Source organism: Eleginops maclovinus, chromosome 5 (assembly GCF_036324505.1).
Source record: "Eleginops maclovinus isolate JMC-PN-2008 ecotype Puerto Natales chromosome 5, JC_Emac_rtc_rv5, whole genome shotgun sequence".
Taxonomy (NCBI): Eukaryota; Metazoa; Chordata; class Actinopteri; order Perciformes; family Eleginopidae; genus Eleginops; species Eleginops maclovinus.
The window spans coordinates 13,116,754-13,138,813 of record NC_086353.1 but is presented as its reverse complement, the minus strand read 5'-3'; the positions used below and the strand labels follow the sequence as shown (position 1 = coordinate 13,138,813).

Genomic DNA, 22,060 nt, shown 5'->3' with positions numbered 1-22,060 from the left:
AATGCTTTAATTCTTTTCCGCGAAGAGACCACAGCATTATCATTTTCTCTTGTTTTATTATTTATAGGTATGTCTTTGAGTTAAAGGATTTTTAATGATTTTAATGATTTATTGTATTTATAAACTACTGACAACATTTCATTGTGTTGGAATTCAACGGACATTGGAATGGCTGCCATACATGTAGAGATAAAGATTTAAGAAACATTTGGAGTGGTCTCTTAATTTTTTCCGAAGCTGTATATATTATAATTATATATCGGGTTATGCTTTGAGATGTATTTGTATTTTTGATATAAATGAATGAGGAAGAAGGCACATTTTTTATTAAACTCATTAACCCTTAATGTATCTGACAACTGAAAAATCAGCAAGATATAAGGGTTTGGAGATGACAGCAACAAGTCACTTAATGTATATAAAATGTGCATGACTTAACTCTTTGTAGTGATAAGCCCGTCTGTGAATGGAATACTTCACGTCTATATAACGTCTACACAAGTTAGGACATGCTGTGTGTAAATTGGATTCCTAACAATCGAGATCCAGAGACTCACATCATACATAAAACCCCATATGGGAGTAGGAAATGAATTATTTAACCATCCATAATGATCATGCCATATGAGAATAACACCGCTTTGTAAAAGTCACGCAGAGCCATTTTCCTGTGGCTGCGACGCAACACGCACATGAAAATAACACCAACTTCTTTGATATTCAATTAGTAGTTTAGTCAATAATTTCCTATTCAACGTATGATCACCCTTGGAACTACACTGCTGCTGCTTAAAATGTGGCCAAGCAGCACACTTGAATTCTGTCTTTTTAGAAAATTCTGAAAAAAAGTGGAAAAAAGGAAACACCCATGGAGTGCATGTTGAGGTGAAATCGTCGATTCAACACATTTTTGATGGACGGCTCCCTGCGATGGCTCTGCAGGATTTAAAAGGCTCGTATTCAGCAAAGGCCGGCATTAAGAAACACTCTCACACATCTAATTCTAATCAAAGCCTGCTCTTTTAAACAGCCGTGAAAGCTTTCATGTTAACACGACACCGCAACCAAAGCTTTATTCGCGCTTTTAAAAGCAACTGACCGGTCGATGAGCGCGTGTTTGTGCCTGCACCTGACAATGTGCCATATCTGTTACGACACACTCTATCCTTGCTTCTCATCTTACCGGTGATACTGTGTGTGACTCCCCATCCATGCATAAATTGCCAGTGATCCCCACTTACACTGTTTACGCCTGTGTGTATGTATGCATGAATGCGCACAGGGATGTGTATATTTTCCAAACCATCTCAGGTTTTTCGGCTCAGATGTGAGCATTCTTTTATGCAGCCAATTAAAGGTTGCCATTTCATCCCCATGGAAACCTGTTTGGGGCTCTAATTGGTAGAAAGATTTGCATGACTTTGATTACATTTTTTTTGTGTTTGTGCATGTCTGTGAATCTCAGTTAATGTTCAAAAAGAGTGTGTTGCGTTGTTTTTGTTGGTTTCAATTCCCTTTTTTCTCAAGTGCTGTTAGTTGCCATCTTCATAATATCTCTGTATTTGTGTAACAGGAGAACAGAGCCTTATAAATAATGCATGTCTGACTTGTACCTGTGCAGTGTTGACCCGTTAAGATCCAGCTTCACAGTAATGCTGTGCTATAACTGTGGTGTATTAGGATCAAGCCATTGATTTAAAGTTGATTTTAATTGATCAAGGTTGAGACTATTTTGCTTTGGGGGGTTTTGTTTGTAAACTATATCCATAATACCTGTATGTTGTGATCTTACATACAGGTATTATGGATGATGGTGGTAGTTGTAGTTATTAATTGGAACAGCCAAAGGCGAGAGTAAGAAGCAGTGCATTGTGAGCATGTCGGAATAGTCCGTGTGCCGTGTGAGTATGTGTGTGTGTCAAACAGGTCAAACTATTTTAATGCCTGTGTTTGAAGGCACCAGGGGGATTTCTCTCCAGCGGCTCGACCGGCTAGTTCTTGTTGTTCAGCTCTACCTTTCTCTCAGTGTGTATGTGTGCGCACGTATAGGTGGGCGACTCTTATCTGGTCTATTTCTGACATGAACAGGCAAGTGGGGCTGAACAAGGATACACACACGCACGCACGCAGGCACACACACACACACACACACACACACACACACACACACACACACACACACACACACACACACACACACACACACACACCACATTCACACACATACATTGAAAGTGGTATAATATGGGGCATTGCTGCAGGCAGAGGCCAGCCAACTCAGATTTATGTAACTTCTTCGATAGGGCAGGTAGAAAGCTCTTATTCCCTTACACACACACTCACACCAAAATAGCCCGAAGAGTCTGAGCTGGCTTTACTCACAGAGTAAAGTCCCCCCCTGCTTTTCTCTCCTGTCTTCTTCTAACCCTAGACCCAAATACCTCATTTCTATCTTTTCATTCCATCTCCTCCTTCTCCATTAGCTTTCCACCCTTAGGCAATCCCTAAGAACACATTCTCATCTCGTAGCTTCATATCTCTACCTACAACTTTACCAAAGTGTCGTCTTTCCCCCCCAGTTGCTTTATTCACCACCACCCCCTTTTTTCTATGTCCCGGTTTACTGACCAGGAATTTATTTTCTCCTCTTTGAATCATTTCATGTGCATTCCTCTCCCCCTTTCTCTTTCCCTATCTCCATCTTGATCTTCTGATTTATCTATCTTCCACCAACAATTCTAAAACAGATGGCTACACCATGCCTGGGGCAAAAACATTGGCTTTGGACTACAGCACTACCAGGGCCAGTCTTTCACACTAACGCAAGATCTAATAAGCTGATATCCAGCAAGAAATGTGTTCTGATTCGCCAGCAGCAAAAATGCATAAACCATATTGAACAGTGCACATATTCACACCTTAGGCTTATTCCTTGGTAGCATGCTTAATTTTATCCAATCAGAAAAAATGAAAACTGACTTTAAATATGGTGTTAAACAGCGCAGGCAGAGGGAAGGAACATTGAGAGGGTTGTTAAGAGCCATTTGTAACATTTAAAGAAACTATTAAGTGTTATTAAAAAAAGTTTGGAACCATTAAAGAAAACACATTTTGAAAAGATGGATCCAGATGGAGAGTGATGAAAAGAGATGAAACCACTTAGGGAGAACAGAGAGATCAATCAGAGAAGACAGACGGAGGAGGGTGTGTGTGTGTGTGTGTGTGTGTGTGTGTGTGAGTGTCTGCGGTGGGAGGAGGGGGAAGACAGACATTGGGGAAGGAGGGTTGGAAAGAGACACTCTTTTATTGGATGAGTTACAGAGCAATGAGTTCAGAAGCAGACAGTGCAGGCGAGTAGTCTATGGAGTATTCAATCACTAATAAGGGTGTGCTTGAAAATTGAGTCTTTTTCCATGTCATCTTAGTTTTATAACTTTGTATGTTTAGGTTTGAACCTGTAAACTCTGCTATGAAAGTTTAATCATTCTAACATTTCCTCCTCCTTAACATTTTTATCTAACATTTTCTGTGTGTGTGATTTGCTCCGTCATATTAATCCTGTCTCCCAGGGTTTTAAGCTTTGTTTTACCAAGTCACACCCGTCATATCTGACTTATAGGAAATATATAATGTTAGCATATTTAGGTCTACATATGCTTGGGGGCTTAATTCTGAAAGTCAGCACAATAGGTTGGTGCTTTTAAAATCTCTTGCAAATTTGCGCATTCAGATTCATGGCTTCAAGCTCTTTAAGGTAAGAAAAAAAATGATATGCTGTTGTCTGTCTGCAGTTTCACAGACTTCTGACAGGTTTATTTGCTGGTGAGGTTTCAGACACTTCTTTTTAATGTTGACAGAGAGCGAATGGAGTAAGCTACCTTAGTCATACAATCATGTAGCAGTGGGACAGCTACTGAGAAAAACACCATGGCATGTGATGTATGGACCTCACAACAGAGGAAAAGGAAGAAGTGCTTAGAAACAGACAATTTGACAATCCCACCCACTTTAAGCATTGAATAGCTAGGTGAGCTGAGGTGATATACTGTAGTAAGGCAGGGCTTGAACCTCCTTTTTCAGTCTTAACACTGCTTTGTCTTTCACTTTTGTGTGTACCATTAATCATAGATACCCCCAAGATGAATGTCCAAAAGCATACAAACATATCCCCAATTGTACAATGCACTACATACTGTGGGCCATTTGTTCATTTTTAACAGCGACCTGAACAGCGCCTAGGATTCATCAATACACAGCATAGTTAGGCTAGTGATATTTCAGAGGGATGGTTGGAGCCATAGATTTTGACCGGCACAGTCCTGAGTCAGATAACGGATCAATGAGTCGGGCAGATTAGACTAACATGTTCAACTAAACAACCTCTTTGCCCCTGCAGTCTCTCTGCTACTATGGGATGGAGAGGGGCAGGTTAATAAGGGGCAATGCCATGAAGTCATTTAACAAGACGAATGGCATTCTTCCCTATATTATGTAAATTCATAAAGAATTCTTGGAGAGGGATCTAGGAAACGGTATGATACAGCCTTGCACAATACAAAACGATTTTGGCCTTTAGACCAGTTTGCTTCCAGCATACTGAACCATTTGGATTTGAACAGAGCACTTCATTTACTTTAAAGCTTGTAAAATCAAGCTTGGAGCCATGGTGGTGAATGAACAAACTTGCAAGTTTACAGACACAAGCCTTAAGGCTCAGTATAAATTAAGCCCACAAGCACAGGCCTACATAAATTAACTTTTAGAAAAGTTTACAGATACAAACTCAAATGCACATGCATATATCATTAAAAAAATAAGTACAAAACTTTATTTTTAGCGCATTTTTTACATAATGAAGCTGATGATATGTAAATCCCCTATATTAAAGATACACACATACTGACTTCTGCGCTGAGACCTGCTACATCCGCTCGCAAGGTAAACCAATTCAAATCACTTCCTCTTCAATTTCAAAGTGAGTTGACTCAATTCCACACAATTTAAAAATATTTAATTGAGCTGGGTTGGGCTCCGTCCAATTCACTTCCATTCAAAATCCATTAAATTAAATTTAGTTCAACCCAACTCAATACCACTTAATGCACTGAAGATTCTTTTGTGTAGGCGGATAAAATCAGTCAGAAGGTTACTGAGCTGTGTTGAATCCCCATCTAGTGTGAGAAAGACAGCTTTTGTTTAGCAATATTGGGTAAAATTGCTCAACCCACAGACAGCCATTAAGGTAATGCTGGAAGGCAGATGAGCTGAATGCAGAGCTGTTCAATACAGAGCAGAGTCTTCAAGAAGCAAATAAAAGGAAACATCTCAGCGAGGGGCTTGCTATGTAGGTCTTTGTGTGTTGGAGTGTGTGTCAGAGAGTTAAGAGAGTGTGTTTGTAAGCCTCTACGGATGTGTGTGATTCTAGGAGACAGAGTGTGCCTGGGCTTGTGCATGTGATGCGATCCGGAGGGAATGGAAGAAGAAACTGATGTAAGAACCGGAAAACTTTCCTCTCCACTCGTGTGTCATCATTTTCTTATCAGAGTTTGTCTGCTCGCGGTGAAAAGTGTATATGCATAAGGATCTGGGAGGGTGTGTAATTATGTGCTATTATGTACACAGAAGAGCGTGTTTCACTGGGCACGTCTGTGTGTGTTAAAATCACACGTCTGACAGTGTCTGCTGTGCGTGTCTTTGCCTCAGCTTGTCTGTGTGCGCGTGTGTGTGTCGGAATGACATTCGCACATTCCTGCCATTTCACAGAGAGCTTGAAACAAAAGCTGAAGGAAGAACTTGTTAACACAGTAACATTATCAGCTGAACAGCCTGTCTGTATTATCTTGTGTGGTAAACAGCCAAGACAGACAGGGGACTTCCAATCACATTCCAGCTTTGGATGACCTTGATGTGTTAGGAAACAGACAAATTCTCTCCCTCTGCCTAGCACAATCTCACTGCGTCTGATTCTCTCCTCGCTTTGTCCCTCTCTCTTTGTCATGAGCTCACACACAGAGAAACACGCCCACACACATCTTTGATTTGACACATTTTTGAGGACATTTCACTGATTTTCGCTCCATGACATCTTAACCTAAACTTAACCCTCATGAGCACACACCTCAACTTGCCTTTATGTTTTCCTCACTACAAAACCTTGAAGTGATGTCCCATCTTCCTCCAACCAAGGACTTCTGAACTTGCACATTGTCACATTTACACGTTTCGCGCACAGTGTGTCTCACCACAGAAACAGTAGCTGCAGTCCTTAGTCACACCTCAGTTCTACCCTCAGCTGCTCCCCTTCTGTTCGATTGTAAAGATTCTGACAGTGTTCTCAAACTAATAAACAAATCAGTCCAGTGCACAAGCTATTGAGAGGAAAATTGAGGTATAATGGTTGCTTCAAGATGTGGCTTAAACAAGTCGATTGTAGAAAGGGATTTCACATTTTCTGTATTTGGTGCCATTCAAATGAAATATCACCACAAGCAAAGTGAGATCTCACTTTCAGTTAGGATTTTTTTGATTAACTCTAACAAATTCTCTGGCTGAGCACATGTGACTGTAATATAATATTAAGAAGATTTAGTAAACAGACTTGTTCGTCTTCTGATCCTAGAAATGAAATGGTTATATACTGTAGATATATCAAAGATTATTTTGTAAAAAAACATAAATAATTTCCCCCCCCAACATTTTTATTTAAAAAAAAAACGTTGCAAAATATTATTAATCACGACTTTCAAAGAGAGCTTTTTGATCCATATACGATGAATAAAGCTTAAAATTGATAAATAGTTTGTGGTCATTTTCAGAATACATATTATTTTTTCATAGATCCACAAAGCTGCAAAGTCATCAAAACTGTTCAATTAACGGTCAAAGGGATTTCATGCTCCTACTTTACATTTAACACACAGAAATACCCAAATACTTTTTTTGCCGTGTAACAATTGTAGTAGTTTCACCATTAAACAGCATATTATTTGTAAGGTTTCAATATGATCCAAGTCGAGTGGAAAATCAATAGGTAAGAGCAAGCATGCGCTCCACCTTCACAGCCTAACATCTAATAAAAATACACATCTGTGTCCATCCTGTGTTCCTGTAGTATTAGAAACTTCCGTCATCTCCTCTCATCATCTATACCCCTTTCCCTCTCTCTCTTTGACTCAAGTTCCCTCTCTGATGCCCACTGACTCTCACCTCCTCCCTCTCCCCTCTATCCTCATTCTTTGTCTCCAGGTCAGTAGATCAGTTTTCAGTCTGGCTCATCGGGTGATCCCTGCTTTGGTTACCTCGTCCTTCTCACCTCTCGCTTACCCCCACCTCCTCACCCCATTGCCTACTTAGCCCCGTGAGCATATGGTTGGCTGTGCGACCTGAACTTGAGGTGGCTTTTAATAAATACATCAGTGCGTTAGTATCATCATGACAGAGGTCACGGGTCGATTACAGTGTGTGCGTATGTAACAGTGAGAAGTAGAGGGGTGTGTGTGTGTATGTGAGTGAGTGTGTGCGTTTCTGTTGTTTCTAGTTGACAGTGCCTTCACCCCTATGACCCTAATGCCGAGTGAATGACATCACAGAAGGTGTATGTGTGGATGCTTTCATGTTGCAAGCCTGACTGCACGGAAGGGTGAGTGTGAGTCTATGACAGACGTTCATCATATTTAATCCTGGAGGGATTTCGTTGAAATGAAAAGCTGCTTTTCAATTTTATAATCCAGTAGTCCTAATCTCTTCGCCAGCGCCTGTCCATACAGTCCAATTAGATGGACAAGACAGGCCAGATGAGTCCTATTTACCACAAAGTTATCTGCCTGTCCTTGCTGTTTTAAAATAACTGTGGCACCCTGTGTTGTGAAAGCCTAACATTCACAAAGCATTGTGAAACTGTGCATTGCACAAAAAACTGCGCTGTCAACCCACCTGTTTCTACTGCAGTCTTGGCCTTGTTAACAGTGCATTGATTAGACTTGTGTGTGTGTGTGTGTGTGTGTGTGTGTGTGTGTGTGTGTGTGTGTGTGTATGTGTATGTGTATGTGTGTGTGTGTGTGTGTGTGTGTGTGTGTGTGTGTGTGTGTGTGTGTGTGTGTGTGTGTGTGTGTGTGTGTGTGTGTGTGTGTGTGTGTGTGTGTCTGGTTCGATTCAGCCTCTGTGGCACCGTGGTCACACCCGCCCCCACACACAAGCTGGGTCCAGAGAGAGAAAGTGTGCACTACAGTAAAAGAAGAAGTCGCACTAGTGAAAACGCTGAGTCGATTCATTCTCAGAGGTCAGTGAAGCGCAAAGAAGACGCAGAGGTTTAATGTTAATGGCCACGCTTATGGCAAAGAAAGTGGGAGAGCGACAGAAGAGGAACAAAGGGTGAGAGTCAAACTGAGAGGTAAAAAAGGAAGAAAACAGAACAGAACAATGTGCTGATTAAATCTCTACATTAAAGTAAAAAGGAAAGCTCAACGTTACAAAACGAAAACACCAAATTCTGAGATCAAAAAACCACAGTGACCTTTGTTGTGGTCGACAACAGACAGCAAAAGCTGTTCTGTGGTAGAATGTGTGTTATGTGTGTGTGTGGTAGTGGTTGGATGGTAGAACGAGGCCACTTTGACCATATTGACTGCAGTTCCATGTGACTGCTGTGATCATTTATGTGTCCTGATGCCAACGGGTATCCTGATGACCCACATCTCAGCGGTCCACTCTCACTCTCTGGCTGCCACCCAAACCCGACCTCTCTCTATCTCACTCTCTAACTCCCTGTCTCTCCCCACTTGGAAGAACATACTCTAACCTTCTCTTCTACACTTTCTCCATCAGCAGTGGGGCTGGGTATACAACCTCAATATATTTTGGGTACCAAACAAAATTCCAATTTAGATTTTTTTAACTATTTGTTTATTTTTTTGCCACACACAATCTTACAGAACTCTCTTTTTACTATTTTTTTTAGTGAGCTTGTTCATTTAATCTCAGCTATAAGAGCCGGCTCCTCTAGCTCCCTAATGGCTCTTCATTTAGTAACACGACTGGCTTTTACAATTCAGCCAGGGACCAGCGCAACAAACAAGAATTCTCAAGGAGCTCGGCTCTTACGTTATTGCCAAAAGATTGAGACAATGATCCCATAACATATATCATAGGGTTAATTACGAAAATAAAAGAAGATGCCCGTGCTTTAATGGTTTACTAAAAACTGAAGGCAATGGCAGGATTACATTTCTCTGGATTTATATCTCATATGATTACATGTGAAAAATGATGTTGATTCACTCAATTCTTCTTCTCCTCTCTCAAGTACATGTCCACTTACTCTTTTAAACCCTTTCCCTCTTCTCCTGTTTGTATATTAGTAACAATGATGTGGATATTATTGATGGTGCCTCTCTTCTGTGAAAAATGTTGCTTGAAAAAGAAAACCCAATCCCATTTACTGAGCAGTTTTTTTTTTATAGCTGTAGCCACTTTAATGCGGTCTTTCCTTTCATCCATTAGGTGTAGTTTTTTTGTCTCGTATTATTTTTTCCCTACTTGGTCTGATGTGTTGACTTCGGATGAACAGTTAGGAGTTTTCATTGACCCAGTAAAGGAGCTTGAAGTTAACATCGCCGCCCAGCCCTTGTCGTTTACTCCATCTTTTTTTACTCACCTCACCTCTAATGATTCTCTCCCACTCCTGATCTAATGCTATTCCAAATTCTGTCAGTGTCCCATTTTCTAAATCTGGCATAAACTCGCCACCTATTACTCCCTGAGTCTATCTCTCACTTGCACTCGCATATAAAATGCATAAATGCATATGCCTTCATGAAATAAGCAGTCCCTCAAACTCAGTGACAGGCACCCACCAACATAAACCTGCTCATGTCGCCAAACTGTTGGAGTTAACAAATTTTGACACATACGTGAACACAGCCACGCACGAGCACCCAAAGTCTTAGACGCTGGCACGGACATACACATAAAACAGAGTGGGCATGAAACCACTTGCTGTTGGATATTTTTGTGGGGGGGTGGGCACACTTCACTGTAGCAGAGGAGTTAATTACCCCGTACGATCAATAATTCATTACACTGTCAGCTGTGTCTCTGTATGTGTGCTGGCATGTTTTGAGTGCACGTAAGCACGAACACCAAACTCTCCCAGTAAGCATTTTCTTTCCCTGGGAATGGCAGATTAAGAGGATTGACTCCGTAATGGATTAACCTCTGGGGTGTGTGTGTTGTGTGTGTACACGTGTGTTCAGATGAGCGTGTGTTCCTGTGTGTGTGTTGAGTAGGATCAGAGAGCCCATGTATGAATTGATTAGCCTAAGAAGCTCCTCTCCTTCCTTTTTAATGACCACATCAGCACTTTTTCACCACAGGGAGGATAAATGTAGAGCTGTCCGTCAACGAAATGAGACACCGCCCCTTTAAGAAGGGTTAGCTGTCACTCAAACATCACTCGTGGGAGCACTCGCCACAGACTAGGGAGACCCTGCTGTGTCAGTGTGTCTAAGATGATAGATGGTTCCTATGCGTGTGTGTATGTGGGTGGAGGGGTGAGTGACCGTCTCTATGCAGTATTTATTTTTCAGCAGGACTTCAGCTTTTAACTGCATTTTCTTGAAGTAAACACCAACGCAAGTGCATCCATTATCAGTGCAACTAATATTGTTTACGGAGTAAACATATATGCTAAATGGAAGACAGATAACAGCTTGACAAGAAAAACAGAAACACGAAATGACCAATTACCCTGTGGGAAGCAACTATTCGCCCCACACCCTCTTTGTCCTTACTCCATCTGAACTCCTCAGGGGTTTTCTGCACACAGCATGTGATACACACGCACACACAGTCATGCATTTATACACAAATGCACATCCACATATTGTTCAGCAGCAATAAGGGGTTGACTCATGTACCCTGCATTAGATCTTGCTAAACTGGGCTGATGTTTGACACGGAGCACACACACGCTCTGACAACAGGGGACCGTCACACTGCTCACAGGCTTAGGGTGCTGACACAGAAACACGAGTGTGTGGGCATACACTGTCAGCTATTTTGTGGAGATAATATGGTGTTTAGACGTTCGCACTGGGGTCTGCAGTTCGAGTACTGTATGTCAGCAAATGTGTGAATAAGAAAAGGGGAAGCCGGGGAGTAATACAAGGCGACAGAGATCAGGAGTCTAAGTGGACAAAGTGTTAAATCTTTCTTTAGGAGATCTGTAAAGAATTGAGAAACCATAGAGACTAATTCATCCCAGTCCCTTCCCAGAGCTCCTACCTGTTTGCTGTACTTGTTCCCAGTCTGGCAGCCGTACTCGGAGCACTGGTCAGATCCCAGGGACATAGCATCTGCGTTGCCACTGCCCCCACTACTGCTGCTGCTGGAGCCGGCACTCCCCACACAACCCCCACTGCCCACAAAGGTGTTGGAGGGAGGCAGGTCCTGGACCGCCTGGTGCTTCTTTCCTTCAGCTGGGGGGGAGTGGGGCTGTAGATTCACTGCAGGGAGAGGTGAGCTGGATTTGTAGTGCCTGGCCAGATCTGGGCTTGACTGGTGCCTCCTGCCACCGCCCATCCGTGGGCTTCCGGGGTCACCGTCCATAGCGCAGTAGCGTGCTGCGAGGCGTTCACTAGCACTGCTCAGATCCTCTTCATCTTCATCATTTGCATGCCGGCGCAGCCCGTTGACTGTAACAATACCACTGTAGAGGGATCTGTCTGCTTTTCCTCCTCCCACCGCTACATTGGTGCCACTTCCATTGCGTTTGTCCCGCCGTGGTTTGCGTCCCCGGTCTGATCCCCTGCTGCGGCCAGCCTGTGGTTGAGCTCCTGGAGGACTGAAGAAGTCTTCCTCTGGCTCCTTCTTACCGGCCTCATAGCCATTTTTGCCCTGAGCCCCACACTGCCGAGCTGTGACTACAAGTAGGATCACCAGAATGACCGCTGCGGCCCCCGCCAGGACACCAATAGCTACACTGAGGCGCTGTTTCCCTAATGCACGCTCGCTGTCTGGGTCCCCCGCGATGTCCAGTGACAGTGGAGCCATCAAACTTCGGGCAACCTTTGGTGAGAGATAGAAAGGAGAGGAACACAAGAGACAGAAGATGCAGAGTAAAGGAGAGAAAGCAACAAGATGGGACAAATGGTCGATGAGAAAAAAAGTCACCAACAACAACTGTAAAAGATGACACAGTGGGAGTGAGCCACAGAGAAACATCAAACAGCATCTTCCACTTAATTAAACTCATCACTGGGTTTTAGTTGGGTAGCTTCTCTATTATTCCCAGAGACATAGCATGTCACTAAATATATAATTGCTCTTGCTTCCCAGTTGCAGCATTTCAAGTTGTGCATGTAATTTTCCATTTGTGATCATATCATCTGCACTGGTACAGGAAACACTGCCTGGGATTATGCTGTTTAAAGCTGATTAAAAGAATAAAAGGAAGCTTTAGGTCAGGGACAGTTGGATGAGAAGTAGGAGAAACAGTTAATACATGTGAAATAAAGGCATCTACTGTCTCTTCAATGAACAATGTCCCTTTTGTAAATGATAGCGTAGGCGTGGATTTGTTAAGAATTTGCTGATCCAATGTGTTGGACTTAAAATCGATGGATAGACAGATACAGCGATACTGTAAATGTAGGTTTTTAGAACCCTTTTTTTTCTTAAGGTTCTTGGCGATGAAAGGGTAATTGCTGATTTTTCATTTGACCAAATATTTTACACTTAAAAATGTTGTGTTTGGGTGTAAGATAGAGAAGACAAACAGAAACGATCTTCCATTATAAAAAAAAATACAAAGCTGAGTAAATGTTCGCATGCACACACGCGCTCTGAGCTAGTACACTAATAAAAGGATCATTAAAAGAAAGTGGGTTATGCGGAAGCCAAAACACAGCCATTACTGGTTATGGAGTCTTGCTATACAGGAGACAATGAGGCTGTGGAGTTCTAAACTGCAGAGCCCTGCTGCTGGTAATATGGGGCAGGGTCATGAATCTGAATATATTTAATCAATACATAGCAACTACGTCAGGAGAATCATTACAAAGGGACCAGACATAATGCTGGAACACAAACGCATAGACACACTGAAATGTATGCATGCACCTACACAAGCCCACACAGTGTGTAATCTGTCCATTACTGAGACAACTCATTCTGCAGCCTTGACACCTCGTCTCGGAGCTCAAACGACAATTCCTTTGGCCTGTCAAAGCTGTAAATTATATACCCGTGTAATCCCTGCTGCGTTAAGAATGGTGGGTAATAAGTCTTGGCGGAATGAGAGAGACTGAGAGTGAAGGTGAGAGAGAAGTTATATTGACCCTAAGGTTTGCAATAGCCAAATACAATATAACCAAGAGTATTGGAGTAATAAAGAGCTGCTCACACTACTGACTGTTCAATTTGATTATAGCATTATCCAAAGAATATTACTAGCCCTACCGGTACTCGTACGGAGCCACCTTGTTCAATATTCCCGAACCCCCGCGCCATGGATGGGGCCGTGTGATATTTCATTGTTTTAACACCCTTCCATCTGTGGGTTAAGTTTCATTGTTTTTAAGTCAGTTGTGATGCTTTTATTCCATTATTCTGCTTCCACTGCAGAGGGCCTCACCACCAGGCTCCGCTCTCCCCTAAGCCCCATTGTTCTTCTTTTGCCTGCAGTATTCCATTCCATTCTCATTCTGCTGGGCATGTCTCTGGCTTTGCGCATCCCTGCACTGTCTGCCGTATTGTTTTGTGGGCAAAACAGAGAAAGAAAATACCAATAATCAGTGCCACATACTATGTGAAGGTAAAGCACAGTTGTGTGTGTGTGTGTGTTGTGTGTGTGTGTATAAGTTTGAGTTGCGGTTTGTGTGCATGCAGTCAGATCGGACAATGAGAAGCTTTAGAAAGTGAAAGGTGTATGGATGTTAGTCAATAAGTCAGATGCTGTGCAAGCTATGTTTAGCTGTCCACTTGCTGGTGTATACTGAATGTGTGTATAGGCCCACACAAGACAGTTAAGTGTTCAGCCAGAAAACTGAGCAGCCAACTCTACTGCTGTGTCCAAGTGCATCTCTGACGCATCCCTTACTCTCAGAGGAATCTTCCATTCTGCTGCATGAGCTTTGTTCCGGTTCGGCTTAACACCACCATCTATCTGCTCCTTTCTCCAAGGGCTCTGTTATCTGCATGTCACTGCAGTAGCCAATGCAGCGACCAATACAAGGAGTTCTCTCCTGACCACAGTATTGACCCGAGTGACTGATCTTAGTTGTTGCTCAATGTATTCACAGCTCAGCACAACAACAGAAAGCTGCAGTTTAGTAATTATTTATCACTCGAATTCCTAAAAAGCTTACTGTGCATATTTTAAAAATAAGCGAAAAATTATTCCAAATCTCAAGATAAGAAAACTCTTGAAATACCAACTGTAAGAAAGTGAAAATATCATCACCAGTAAGCGCTTTAATCAGATTAAAAATACAGTGTACTTATGATGTACAAAGTCCTTAAAGTTTTCCAATTGACAACAAAACAACTGTTTCTGATTCCTTCTTCATCTAGCTTAAACTCTGCAGTATCATATTGTGGCTAATTATCCAACATGTGGTTCACCCAGTATTGTTGGATAGAAAAGACTGGAGTCATTTTCTGCCGCGGTGCTGCAGCAGTAGCAGACGTTTTCCTTCCCTAATTACATCTGGCATCCATCCACTACTCAGTCTGACTTCATTATGAGATGGAGGTATTCTCTCTTCAATGACTTCTACTCAATTACAGCGCCAAGGTCCTCCCTACAATCAAACTAAACTATGCATATTGTAATCAAATACGCCTTTTATACTGGCTTGGACATATTACACCCTTTTGTTGAATTCAATGGCCCCGGTCATTTAGGCACATTGCAGTTAATTCCACCTGTCAACACCATTGTTCACCTGCTTACCAAGTGCTCTGTTTTAATCCTCACCCACTTGATTGTTCAATTTGTACTTTTCATTCTGCTCTTAAGTGACAGCGTAACATTCACAAGGTGTTCTACATACTGGCTATGGCTCAAATACGACAGCTTCTGTTTGTTCTCACTTGTTTCAATACCAAGTTGTATCCTCCATAAACACTAAGAATGTAATTATATAGGATGTTTTTCTCTGTCCAGAAACACAGGATTAAGACTTATTGTCATCCAAAACAAGGATACCAAGAACTCAAGAGGCAAACAAAGCACAATGTTATTGTAGTTGGGGATGTCTGCTTCTTATCATTCTGACTGTTTTTCTCTCTCAAATGTCTCAGAGCTAACTTTGGCTCACACTGTTTACGTCACGTAACATGCACAGACCTGACAGTTGAAGACCTTTTCCTCAGAAAAATGAGAATGTCTTCTAAACCATGTTTCAAGTGGGGGTTTAAACCAAAGGCTGTTAGTTTCAGTACAAGCACTGTAACCACGAGGCAATTTAATTATTAGTCAATACAAATGACTTTGCCCACACCAGAGGCCACGTTTCAGTAACTCTTACCTGCCAGCATTTATATCTAAGCTGAACAAGTTTTAAGCAAAATGGTAAGTTTTCTTGATTAATATATGAAGGCAGAAATTAGACAAAGATTTCTTTCAGCATAACTACATGTATACTTGTGTTATTTCTGGGATCTCTGTAATGTCTCTGAGTCTAGTCAATTAAGTCTTCGCCTCAGTGTGGGTCTTTCAAGCCAACTCTTATCCAAACCACCCAGATTTATGCAATGATGGCGATTGTGTTCGGACACATATATTTCATGTCCCCTTTATTCCCCTTGTGAACATAATTAATTTAGAGTTTATAGTGGTTTGCAGTTAGTTTCCTTTAAGTGTGACTACTTCTGTTCTGCTCAGAAAGTGCTGCATGACACATTGAAAACTCATCAATATTCAGGCCTGTAGTGAAGAGACACTCCTATTCAAATGAACATACTCCAACTTGCTCTGTATTAAAAGGCCAAAACTGGGACAGGGCCATCTCTCTCTCTCTACCTCTCCAACACACTCACCCCTAATGCATGCTCTCTCTCTGTCTCTCTGTCTCTCTCTCTCTCTCTCTCTCTCTCTGTCTCTCTGTCTCTCTCTCTCTCTGTCTCTGTCTCTCTCTCTCTCTCTCACACACACACACACACACACCTAATGCTCTCAGCTCTGAGTTCAATGTACCATAAAAGAACCACTTCAGTAATAACAGTAACTTTAACCACATCGTCATTATAAGAATGCATTCTGGACAAAGAACATTCAAACTACAAAGAAACAGGCATTGCCAATAGCCTTCAAAAGAGAAATGGGCTTCTTTATCTGGGACAAATATAGACACAATTATTTCCTCAAAAATGGGCAGAAAATTGCAACACTGAATTCTGTAGAAATTGTGCATTTATCTCATCTCTCATTCTATCAAGAAAATAATCTTCTTACCAGTTTAATTCAAGCAGCACCAATCCGTTGCCATTACCACCCTCCCTCTATTGTAATGTGTTATCAGAGTGGACATTATTGGACAATATCATCACTGTCATTATGAGCTATCATTGTCAACTCTGTGGAACAACAGTAGTCTGTACACACCAAAACAGCACAGTAGCTTTTATTACCTCATCCACTTAAGATGTATATTCAATGTATTATGGTATACTTTACTTGCTGTTACTGAAAACAGTTTGATAAATATATATTTAAAACTTACCTGTGCATCCACAAGGGTTGCGTTGGCCAAGCTCTCGTTGATGAAGACATGAACCAGGGCAGTGGCACAAAGGGAGGGGGCTCCACTATCATTGACCCGGACCACCAGGCGGTGCAGACCTCTGTGGCGCCGCTCCAGAGGTTCTGCCAGTGTGATCACTCCATTAGTGAGGCCAATCTCAAACAGTCGGAAGGGATTTCCCCCAACCAGGGCATAGCGAAGGTCTGCATTTGGGCCAGTGTCTGAGTCTATTGCAGTTACAGTCCTGACAATGGTACGGGCACTGCTGGCAGGTGGAAGGAGAGTGTAGGACTCATTGGATGGAGAGGTGATTGAGGGGGCGTTGTCATTTTCATCCGTCACAAAGAGAGAGACAGTGGCGGTGGCAGTTTTACGGGGTTCACCACCATCCACAGCCCGGACACGGAAGGTGTAGGTGGAAAGCTTTTCACGGTCAAACGATGCAGAAGAAAAGATAGTTCCTGTGTTGTTGTCAATGGAAAACCCCTCTTCCCGCTCTTTCTCACTATCTTCTCCTTCTACCTTCTCTACTGACTTCTTCTCATCAACTCCATCCATTTCTACGAACAGACTAAGTTCTGCGTTCTCGCCTTCATCAGCATCTGTCACAGTGACCATGCCTACTGGGCTGTTGGCAAGCAGGTTCTCTTTCACGTAGAATGTAAAGATTTCCTGAACAAACTTTGGCGCATTGTCGTTGCGGTCGGTCACCTGAACAACAACTGTTGCAGAGCCTTGCAGTGAAGGTGTACCCTTGTCCTTGGCAATAACCCGAAGTTCATACCTCTCTCGCTCCTCGCGATCAAGAACCCCTGTGGCACGGATATCTCCATTATCTGCATCTATGTAAAATTGACCGTTACCAGCAGGGTCCAGGGAGTATGCCATCTCAGCATTCTTGCCGCTGTCTGCATCTGTGGCTAACACGGTGACTACTCTTTCACCAGGTGAGTTGTTCTCAGCAAAGTGGACTTCCACAACACTCTGGGCAAAGATGGGGGCATGGTCATTGATATCTACTACACGCACCATCAGTGAACTGTTGCTTGAAAGACTGGGGCTGCCAGAATCTACTGCCACAATGGTAACACTGTACTCTTTAGTGGCCTCATAGTCCAGCAAGGCGGAAGTATGTAGGAAGTATTTTTTCTTATTCCTGTGGAAATGATAAAAAACAAATGAATGTGCTTGTTACGCTGGACAGAAAATAACACAGATCCCGTTTTCAAAAAGTAGCCAAACAAAATAATACTGCTCTTCCCCTTAAGTCAATTAACAGATTTATTAGCCACTAAAACGTATTGTGCCAGTTGCTATTGTGTTTTTTTTTTTTATTAGGATTTTATTTGCAATTAAATGTTAACAAAATGTGAGCAAATATTCAAAAGTCCCTGATTTAATCACTCAGATGCTGAGGTGAAACCTAAAATATGATATTAAACCTGAAATGTTCAATTGAAAGTCAAAATAGTCGATATGACTATTTTCTGTTAATGGATTTATTGATAAATCAACTAATTATCTACAGCTCTACTATGCTTTGGTGTTTAAAAAAATGTTAAGAGACCATTCTCCAAGGCTGCAGTTATCTGCAAAGAAACAATATGACTAGAGAAACTGTGACTAATTCTTTAATTAAATCCACTAATCGATTTGCTGAAGACCTCTCATGATTATTACTTTGTCTCACAGAAGGACAACCATACAGTCAATTCAACAACCAGCCTAATAAAGATAGCAGTGGTATTCTCAAATTGCCTTCCCTATATCCCTCTTTCCCTTCATTCAATAGCTCTATAAAATATCTTTGCAATTCATTGAAGAGCACTGACATTAGCAGCACTGCACTGCAGTAATAGTATTGCTGAACAGTCTAAAAACCCTTGACTTCAATGAATATTTATGCTCAAACTTAACCGAGTTTATCACATTCAAACTACTCTGTAGACTTTGTAAATGAGAGGCAGTACTTGAAAAACATCTGCATGAAACAACACTTCACTCTTCTCTAAATTCCCTGTGGAAAATAGAAATTGTAGTTTTTCTTCCCAAAACAGAAATGTGGGGATTCTTATTGCAGCTGCATGCTAGATATAAAGTTGTCTAGCTTAAAAAATCATATGGAATAAAAACAGAACCACTTGCTGATTAAAAAATAATAATAATAATAATAATAATAATAATAATAATAAATGATATCTGTGTGTACAGTATATACTGTCTTTAAATGATTAGGTTTTACATTTACTAAAACAAAAATGTATATTTAAAAGAAAAGTTACCTAGAAATGAGTCAGGAACTATCTTCAAATCAATGTATAATTCCTGAATAACTCTGAATAAATGACTGTGTATCAGATAACCAAATGACACATTTCCAAATGACATGTTAATGAACCTGTGTCTAATCATTATGTCATTTTCTTAATTAATAATAACCAGTTTTAAATTAATTATTTCTGTGAATCAGGTGCTTAATGGCACATATCCAAATGTTATTTGCTTATTTTGGATATAGTTTTTTTTTCTCCCCCCTCAGGTGATTCAATATACTAAGCTGTTATATGAAATGCATCATTACTTCATGACTACCTTATGATTCCTTTCCCTTATTGTGCTCCCTGGAGAGAAGTAGTGCATCATTTTAACCAAATTACATGTACTGGTTGATCTCTACATTTTCTAGCATTCTGTTTTTATTTTATTTAAATGTTTTAATGGATTTCTCTAACGTTCTGTAAGGGGTTACCTTTGTTTTGGCTTACCTGTCAAAGGCTTCATCTGCAGGCATGGGTGGGAGTGCTGTTTCACCAGCTGGCTTCAATGTGAATGGGACGTCTCCTACGACTGTGCACGTCACAGCTCCATTCTCTCCCTGGTCTCGGTCTGACACCTGTACCAGAGCTACTGGTGTGTCCACCAGAACGTTCTCTGGAACTAATGCTGCTCCATCTCTAACAGGGATCCGTCCAATCTTTCGGATTTCCACGACTGGGACATTGTCATTCTCGTCCCGGACAGCCAAAATAACAGTGGTGCGGTCAGTGCGGGGTGGCTGACCTCGGTCTCTTGCTGTTACTGTGAACCTCAGTTGGGACACATCTTCCCTGTCAATCCTGTGAAGCACACTCAGCCATCCAGTTGCCTCGTCCAGCCGCAGAAGTCGCCTGACGGATTCAGTGGCCGCTCCAAAGACATACTCAACTTGCCCATTGACTCCAATGTCGCGGTCTGAAGCTCTGACTTGGAGGACAGGTGTACCTGGAGGTGCGTTTTCTGCCATTTCTGCCTCATATGTGGACCTCTCAAACTGTGGACTGTTGTCATTCACATCAGTGATGGAAACACGAAGTAGGGCTTGGGAGGAACGTGGTGGGTTTCCACCATCTCGAACCCTGAGGATGAGCTCATATGAGTCCTTCTGCTCACGATCCAAAGTGCCTTTCACAATTAGCTGTGGTTGTTTTTCCCCATCTGGTATGTCTGCAACTTGTAGTTCAAACACAGTGCTCCGGGGTCCTCCTCCATTATCTCCACTTCTACCCCTCCGATCGCCAAGTCCATCCACTCTCGCAATGGGGTTTCCTCCTGCTGTGCGTCTTGTTGAACTTGACCCAGCAGCACCATCTTGAATCAGCTCATACCGGTCAATGCCATTTCGGCCAAAATCCCTGTCTGTTGCTGTGGGCAGCAGGTAAAGGGTTCCTATGGGGCGATTCTCCTCAACTGAGAGCTGGAGAACAGGTGAGGGGAAAGAAGGTGTGTTGTCATTGATGTCTGTTATGACAACACGACCTTCAAACAGGTCTACCCAGCTCTGCAGTGGTCCAATAACTGACACTTCAAAGTCCAAGAAACACTCATTTTCATCAAATATCATCTGGCACTGTGGGAGCTTCTCTCTGTCGATGCGTTTTGGGCCAGTTGTCAGCTCACCTGTCACATTGTCAATTTTGAAGAACTCTGAGCCACTCTCCAGGGCAAAGGTGACGTCCCCGCTTCCTGTACCTGCTGTGAGCCCCAGGTCGGCGGCCACGTTGCCAATCTTGACGTCAGGTGGGCCCTCCTCCGCCACTCGGTACCGGAGAGCTGAGTCGGCACCCGGTAGCTGAGTCAGCAGCTGCAGCACTAAGACCACGAGGCTGAGAGCCTGCACCGCGGAGGAGTGCACTGCACCAAGCCTCTGCATGGCGCCTTCCTTCTCTCAGTTCTCTCCTTCCCACTGTCTGCCTCTGAGCTGCCGCTTGCTTTCTCTTTAATGCTGTTTTGTGGTCTGGTGTAGTTCACGGCGTGGGTGTTTGATTTATCCTTTCTTACCTTCCCCTGCGCTCTCTGCGGACAGCCGCCTGAGGTCCGGGGAAAAGCTTCCACACTCTCACACTTTAGCGGTGCAGGCTCCTTGCTTTTATCCTTCTCTTATAACCAGAAGGGCTTTTTCAACTTCTATAATAATACTCTCGTTGTCTTGCTGGGCTGTTCACGCCAGAGATATCAAAAAAATCCATGCTGCTGCGAAATAGAAACAACTAATTAATCAGCCTTTAAATAATCCACTTCAGTCTTTCTTTCCCGTAAAACCGGAGATCAGGCGAGGTCGCTTATCAGTTCATTATGCCTCATGTATCATTATTTTATTCCAGTCACATTTGGGACAGCAGCTTTTCTCGCGGTTTTCACAGTTAGAAACTGCAATGCAGCACCACACAAAAGGAAAAAAAAAAAAAAAACACTGCTCAGCTCACCGGACGCCGAGGAAAATTAACTCGCGTCGCCAAAAGAGGAACTGAAATCAGTTTGAGAAAAGTATTTTGGATGCTGCTACTGGATATCTTCTTACCTTCAGATCCAGCTGCGTTTTCCTATTTTTCCCGCAGTGGAGCAACGTGCCAAGCAGTCGGATTCCTTCACGCAAGTTATGATGAGACAAGAGTGCTTCAGAGCGAGTTTCTCATTGTTGTTTTTCCTTATAAAACAGAAAGAGAGAGCCTCTCTTGATGGGCTAAAATTGAGATTCCAACATCATCCCCAATTAAGCTTAATCCATGCAGCTTGTGTCCGGGATGGATGTCTCGTGATGGACCGAGAGTAGATGCGTCTTTTTCCAAGAGTCCCGCATTCTCTCTCTCTCTCCTCCACATGCGCCTCCTCCTCCTCTGGCTTTTTTTTTCTCACCTGCACTGCTTGGGACTGCTACTGCTGCCGGTTTCAAGCGATGCTGCAGTCTCTCTCTCTGTCTCTCTCTCTCTCTCTCTCTCTCGCTCTCTCCCTCTCTCTCTCTCTCTCTCTCTCTCTCTCTCTCTCTCTCTCTCTCTCTCTCT

At 42.5% G+C, this 22,060-nt stretch overlaps 1 protein-coding gene across 1 annotated transcript in view; it reads right to left on the bottom strand.

Moving 5' to 3' along the window:
- Positions 1–21,025, bottom strand: part of pcdh7a (protocadherin 7a) — a 39,680-nt gene extending 18,655 nt beyond the window's left edge. The window contains exons 1-3 of the mRNA XM_063882711.1: positions 19,508–21,025; positions 16,722–17,898; positions 11,281–12,063 (exon numbers count right to left, since the gene is read on the bottom strand). Coding sequence (XP_063738781.1) covers positions 11,281–12,063; positions 16,722–17,898; positions 19,508–20,931 — 3,384 coding nt within the window. The 5' untranslated portion in view covers positions 20,932–21,025. The remainder of the gene's footprint in view (positions 1–11,280; positions 12,064–16,721; positions 17,899–19,507) is intronic.
- Positions 21,026–22,060: the final 1,035 nt, after the last annotated feature.